This window comes from Benincasa hispida, chromosome 5 (genome assembly GCF_027475165.1).
Source record: "Benincasa hispida cultivar pf3 chromosome 5, pf3_genome.v1.1, whole genome shotgun sequence".
In the NCBI taxonomy this organism is placed as follows: domain Eukaryota; kingdom Viridiplantae; phylum Streptophyta; class Magnoliopsida; order Cucurbitales; family Cucurbitaceae; genus Benincasa; species Benincasa hispida.
The window spans coordinates 61,134,973-61,142,000 of record NC_143482.1 but is presented as its reverse complement, the minus strand read 5'-3'; the positions used below and the strand labels follow the sequence as shown (position 1 = coordinate 61,142,000).

The window sequence follows — 7,028 nt, the reverse complement described above, 5'->3', positions numbered from 1 at the left end:
CATGCCTTAGCCAAACGCATTTATCTCTTTTGCACAGATTAAGTTACTCGTTTAATCCATATTAATTACCAGGGGATAAAGAAAACTTCATGGAGAAAACGATTAATGTAGGAACGGAAGTAGACAAAGAAGTGGAAATGGAAATGATCAAGACATTCAATAATACTATTTAGCGTCTGATACATGATTTGTGAATGAAAAGATTAAGAAGATGAAATACAGTTGATGAATAGAGTTAGAAACAAATACAAATAAGCGCCAATGTCTTGGGCCCGATCTAAATGGAGATTTGCTTGCCGGAGTGGATGGATCGTGCGGAAGGATGAGCTTCCCTCTCAGGCTTGCTCAACCGGTAGCAGTGATCTAAGCACAGAACTTCACGGCGGGGATCTGGCAAAATAGCACTAAGACTCACCTCTCAGTCTTGTCTCTTTTCTTCCCGGATTTCTTCCGATCAGTACTCAGTTCAGCCTCTCTCTCAGTAATCTAGCATCAATTCGCCCTCGTATCAAGTATATCTTTTCTGAATTCTATGGGAGTATTTATAGGTGAAAAACTTTGACTCTTGGCTTGTGAACCCCACTTATTGTTATGGAAATTCCGAAGATGGAGGAATAAATATTCCTTCTGTTATGCAATCAGACCGTCAAATCTGCACAACGGTTAGTTGTACACGTGTCGCAATCCTCCGCATTTGTGTTGCTCAGTTGCATCTTTCGATCGGGTGCTCACATGCGGGGTTGTTTTTATTACTGCATGCCGCTGAAATTCAGCTCGGGATCGACTGTCGCATTGCGCCGTCATTGCGTTGATCGTCTCTTCATTGTGGTTTGATGGGCGCAATGTGACAGAGATGCGTTATTTAGTTACTCATTGAGCCTTGATCGCAAGTAGTGACTTGGTTTCCTGCAAAACAGAATAGAAATGTAGTGGATGTAACTGCGATAATTCATAATTATTGTATTTCTTAGCTAATTTTGATACAATCGACGCATATTCCTTCTGTTTTGGCCGCAATATCTAGATAAGGCAGCATAAATAACTTGTATTTCTACAAGTTATCAGTGAGCCCTATTTATAGAGGCCAAAATGGACTCAAATTCCTAAATTGACTTGGATTTCTTACTAAAATATTATCTTTCAAAAAGATTTTGATAATATTTGAATCAAAATATCTTATCTTTTAAATTTGAATTTAAGATTCTTTGTGAGTTTGAATGGATTAGCCTTAAATCAAATGATATCAAAGTCTATTTACTTCAATTTTAAATTTGCACACATTCCAAATTTTAGGTCAAATTCATCTCAAATTAAGACTTGACCCTATTCCACATTTTATCTTAAATTCAAATCAATTTAATTTTTATCCTCAATCTAAATCAAATTGAGAGTGAAATCTCAAATTTATTTCAAATTAAAATTTAGTCATATTCCAAATTTTATCCTAAATTGTTCAACTTTGAGATCAAATTGTGAATAAAGTCTCAAATTAAAATTTTATCATGTTCCAAATTTTATCCAAGTTCAAATCATTCAAATTTAGCCTTTTATGCTCAAGTCAAATTAATTAAGGATAAAATCTCAAATCGATGTAAAATTCAAATTTGGGCATCGTCCAAATTTTATATCAAATTCATTCAAATTTAGGTTCTTATCCTTATTTCTAAATTGAATTGCAAGAAAGATCTAAAATTCATCCCAAATTTTATTTCAAATTTAAATTATCTAACCTTGAATTTTTATCTTTAATCAAAATAAATTGCGAATAGAAAAAAAAATCTCAATTGATCATTTATTAAAATTTGAGCATATTCCAAATTTTATCTTAAATTTAAATCAAGTTTAGCTTTTATCTTCGATCCAAATCAAATCAAGTTTAATTTTTTTAACATTTAGTTTGATTTATTTTAGCCCCTCCATTTCAAATGATTAATATTTTACCATTGAGATTTAAATTTTGTTTCAATTTAGTCCATAAATTCCAAGATTTACACTTTAAACCTCAATTTTTCACTTAGCATTTTCTGTGTTAATGTCTATTAATTAATATTAAATAATTATGAAATGTAATTTTAAATTTAATTTAAATAGTGAAACTTAATTATTTATAATTCTTTTAAATTAAAAAATAGTCATTAACACACAAAACTTAAAGTGAATATTAGTGAAAAATGAGAGTAAGAGTATAAATCTTATAACTTAGAAATCAAATTAAAACAAAACTCAAATTTGAATGAAAAATTTATATCAATATAAATCCAAATAACTAAATTGAAACTAGACTCAAGACGAGATGTATAACATTTTAAAATTTAAGAACTAAAATGAAACAAAGTCCAAAACATAAGAACCAAAAAGGTATTTTCTTTTAAATATATATAGTTTTGTTTTTCAAAAATTTCAATCTACACCAAAATTTTGAGGTTTATTTAAAATTTAAATTCGTAATTATATTGATTAAAACTCTAAACTTTTATATGTGTCAATTTCCACCTTCCTTTAAATTTAGTGAAAAAAATATAGTTTCAATTAAACTTTTAAATTATTAAAAGAATGAATTTAAACCCTCAATTAAGATTATATTTGAAATTACTCATGCATTCAATTATTACACATGTAGATTTCTTCGAATATCTGATTGATAAACTAGACGATTAAAATGGAGGTAAACACAGACAAAATAGATAATTCAAACTAATTAATATATTTGATGTTGTAGAACCAAGTAATGGACTTGCATTCAACAAAAAAAGATAGATACACATTATTATCAATTGTCCAAAGTTCTACATTCACCAATTTCACCCAGAAATACAATCTCCATTTACCTCCATATCTATAATGCTTGCATTTTTTGCTCAAAGATCTTTTAGCATCATACTTCACAGCTTTGAAACAGGCAGTCCTGCCAATACCACAAATTATGACAGAGAATTGAACTATAATAAGCTCCGCAATTTTTCAATTAATTTCAAGGAAAGTATCAATACCAAACTATAAACCAATAACTATATCAATTTAAATATAACTATAACTTTTTGTAAGTTTATCGATCCTTTTGGAAAAAAATTCGTGTGGATTTTATTATTATATCAATTAAACCCCTAACTTTCATAAATAATTCAATTTAGACTCTTAGTCAAAATTTCTTTTGAAAATCGTTCATGCATTTACTCTAATCATCCATTTTTTTAAAACCGACATTTGAAAAAGTCCTCACACATTTGAGAACTAATGCAAGGATGATTTTCAAAAGTAAGGTGAATGTCTAAATTGATTGATATTTGTCAAATGAAATTTGGATGATTGATACACTTATGAAAGTTCAGTATTTAAATGAAATTTGGATGATTGATACACTTATGAAAGTTCATTATTTAAATTGATACAATTATTAGTTCAGGGTTTTAATTGATATAACCTCCTAAAATTTAAATTGATATTTGCCCTTAATTTAAATACTACTTTGGTCTCTCTACTTTTCACTTTGCTTTATGCTGTGTACTTTTAAAATGTTCATTTTGGTCATTACAATTTTTCATTTTGGTCTCTATAATTTTATCAAGTTATCATTTTGACTCCTATTTGCAAAACATTTATAAAAAATAAACAATGGAAGTTTTTTAATACAAATTTATGGCTGCACTTTAAGAAATTAAGTAAATGAAGTGATGTCAAAATTGATCGGAAAAATGAGACAAAAATGAAGATGGATGATCAAAATCGTTGCTTTTTAAAAGTACATAGACCAAAATGAACAAAAGTTAAAGGTACATGAATCAAAATGAACATAATGAAAGTAGAGGGATCAAAATGGACCAAAAATCAAAAGTATAGACCAAAGTAATATTTAAACCTTTTAAGTTAGGTAGATTTTTGTTAAGCGTTACCCAAGGTCTTGGCATTCACAATGCTCGGAGATGCAGCTGGAGGTGAAACGTTCTCGTCAAGGAATGGTTCTACTCGGTTCGGATCGGACCAAACAGGATATCCTTTAATTTTTCCCTGTGGATGAACAAGCAAGGGTTTTAAGCTCAAAATGTAAATAGAAATCAAACATACTTGTGAAGTGAGTATAATGGCATGTTCGGGAGAGATTTTGAAATGGTTAAATATATTTAATCATATAAAATTGATTTTGATGATATAAAAATGCATTTAAAAGTTTAAATTAAATATTAATTTAATTTTAAGTAATTAAAATCGTGTTTCGGAATGATTTTAAACATGATAAAAGTGATCTTAACCATCTCAAAATCATTTCCAAACATACATAAATTTGTAGATGGCATACCAGGACATTAAGAGCAGCCAATGTTGCCATTCCTTCGCGAGTCCACTACAATGATGGTTATGAAAGAGGGTCAATGCTTCTGTAAAGAGATCCTCATTTCACTGTCAAACTAGGAAGAGATTTACCTTGGAAGCAGAAGCAATGTGAGGAACAACAATCGCATTCTTCATATCAGCTAGTCCAGGTTTCATGTATGGTTCATCCTAATACAGTAAAGAGTGACGAAACAAGACATGCATTCAGGGATGATGATCATTTTCGTAATTGCAAATCAATTTTAAGATCAGAAAGTGAGTGAATTGTGAGTAGAAATACCTCAAAAACATCAAGGCCAACTCGAAACATCGGATTCTCTTTCAAATGCTCAACAAGGGCTGCTTCATCGATCACAGGTCCCCTACTGCAGTTAATGAGGATTGCATCCTGCGATTATAACATAAGTTTAAAGAAACATAAGAATCCTAAAGAAACATAAAAATCCCTCTCATGGGGTTGGGTAGATCAAAACTATAATGGAAGAGAGAAAAGAGCTTTAACAAGCTTCACCTTCTTCATGGCTTTAAGACTTTCTTTGTTCACAAGATGGAAGGTGGTTTTATCCAGTACTGGATGAAGACTTATCTATAAATTCAAAGGAAAACACAACAGCTAATTTATGTAACATAAGGGAAGACGAGCTCTTCAGAAGCATGCTCATTAATTATATCGAAGTCATACCACGTCGGCTTCTCGAAGCACCTCATCCATGGATGATGCTCTTCTCCATGTCACAGGAGCTTCACCGTTGGCTTTCAGGAACTCACCATAGGCTGCAATTAAACAAGCATTTCAGCTAAAGGAACTGAAACTCATTGCTTTTAAGAATTATTGGTCAAGACATGCCTGTAACGAACTTTTCGAGTCTGGTTGACTGGTAAAGATCAAAGTAGATCAGGTTCATCTTAAACCCTTCTACCTGCAAGAATATAACAAGAAATCATCAAGTGAAAACGGGCACTATACCCTTTAATGATTAATCCAGAATCAATTATAGATGACAACTCTTCGTTTGAAATCCAATTTCAAAAACAAAAGAAGATTAGATTGAAACTAGAATAATTAAACCAGAGTCAATTGAGTTGGGAAAAGTACCATCATTCTTGCATAAGCAGATCCAATACGACCAGCTCCAATCACACCAACAGTCTGTCCTTTCAGCAAGTTTCCAACAAACCTATTGAAAAGAAATTACTTCAATCTATTAGGTCATTTTGGTTTCTATTTTGCAAAAAAAAAAAAATTAAATAAATAAATAAATAAATCAGTTCATGGCAGATAGTCATACAAATTGGGAAGCCATCCATCATATCGGCCTGCCCTCATGAACTCATCAGCTTCAACTATCCTTCTCGCAGCAGCAAGAGAAAGTGAAGCTGCCAACTCTGCTGTAGTTTCTGTAAGTACTCCCTAAACAAGTAGGAATTGAATGATACAAATCCATGTCTATACCTCAGTATATGCAGAATCAAATATCTAATATAACAGAGAATTAAATTAAAAAAGTAGCAGTTTAGAGAGTAAAATAAACTTACAGGAGTGTTTCCTACAGCAACACCATACTTATTGGCAGCATTAACATCTACATTATTGTAACCAACAGCCATGTTACTAAAAGCTTTCCCTCCCGCTCTGCTTAATGCAGAAAACAGCACCTCTCCCCAATCTTCAGTCAACTGAAACATCCAATAAAACAAATCTCAAATCCTCATTAGTAAATGTACAACAACCAAACGATTTTCCAACTTCAGTCAATCAGGAGTCGCATGTGAACGAGTCATCTTAATCACTCAAATCATCACAATTAAAGTCTTAGAATCCTACTATTAACTAGCTTTTATATAGAGATTAAGTTTCCTTCTCTTATTTCCTCAACGAATCTATACTTCATTCGTTTCGAATTCGATTCAAACTATCCAAAATGCATAAAAACTTTCTGATCAACAGAAACTAATACGATTAAGTTGAAATACCTGTCCAATGACGCCGTCGCACTTATCGCCGATGAGAGCAATAATATCCTCAACAGAGAGTATCGTCTTCTTCTCAGTACAAATCTAGAACACGAAAACGAATACAAAAATGTTCAATCTACATTAAAATTGCCGCTAAGAAGCAGAAACAAACAAAAAGAAAGAGAAATTACTTCGACTCGGCAATCTTGCTCGATCAAGAGATTAATCCAGCGAGTTCCAGGCATAGGCTTAGTGCTCACAACTCTGTATTTGCCATTTGGATTCCATACTTCGATTTGAACCGGTTTCGCCATTGAGCTCAAACCTTCAAAGCTTCGAAGCTCTTTTCTCCACCACCGAAGTGAGCGATTGATGAAGGCCTTTTTCATTTCGGTTGGTTTTTAAAAATTTCGATATAATCAAGTGCGGAACGAGTACTGGAGGGGAGATTTGGTTGTCCAATAGATTTTGAAGAAATTTTGACTGCTGACTTTTTGGGTGTTTGACTGTTGGGTTTGGTGGGTTGTGTTGTAGTGGATTATTGAAGAAGGGATTTGTGTCTCTGCTTTGCTTCAGGATGGTAGTTGTTGGACCTCTCGTTTTGATGAAGATGGATAATAACGATATTGCCCCTTTTAAATAGTCGCCACGTTAGTACCTGCTATCCTTTTTTGTTTAAATGACGGAAATGCCCCTGAATCTTCCGGCCTTTAAATGTCCGATAATGAAAACAAGTTTATTCT

At 32.2% G+C, this 7,028-nt stretch overlaps 1 protein-coding gene across 2 annotated transcripts; it reads right to left on the bottom strand.

Annotated features, from left to right (window-relative positions):
• Positions 1–2,681: 2,681 nt before the first annotated feature.
• Positions 2,682–6,825, bottom strand: LOC150036306 (glycerate dehydrogenase-like). Of its 2 annotated transcripts, none has more exons than XM_090313888.1 (13): positions 6,477–6,825; positions 6,304–6,387; positions 5,866–6,006; positions 5,619–5,740; positions 5,426–5,507; positions 5,177–5,249; positions 5,012–5,103; positions 4,841–4,915; positions 4,610–4,717; positions 4,420–4,497; positions 4,295–4,339; positions 3,857–4,005; positions 2,682–2,905 (listed from the first exon to the last, which is right to left on the bottom strand). In XM_090313888.1, the coding sequence occupies exons 1-12, from the start codon at positions 6,672–6,674 to the stop codon at positions 3,880–3,882; spliced, it is 1,224 nt and encodes a 407-aa protein (XP_090170014.1). In that variant the 5' UTR covers positions 6,675–6,825; the 3' UTR covers positions 2,682–2,905; positions 3,857–3,879. The 2 variants fall into 2 exon arrangements, with proteins under 2 accessions (XP_090170014.1, XP_090170013.1); XM_090313887.1 differs by having other exon boundaries at positions 3,891–4,005; positions 6,477–6,717.
• Positions 6,826–7,028: the final 203 nt, after the last annotated feature.

Bases quoted from the DNA above. Each gene is read 5' to 3' on its own strand.
- LOC150036306 (XM_090313887.1), bottom strand. From the start codon at position 6,674: ATGAAAAAGGCCTTCATCAATCGCTCACTTCGGTGGTGGAGAAAAGAG. The intron at 6,388-6,476 runs GTAATTTCTCTT...TTCGTGTTCTAG, and splicing joins AGCAAGATTGCCGAGTCGAA to ATTTGTACTGAGAAGAAGAC. The intron at 4,006-4,294 runs GTATGCCATCTA...GTTCATCCACAG, and splicing joins TGGCTGCTCTTAATGTCCTG to GGAAAAATTAAAGGATATCC.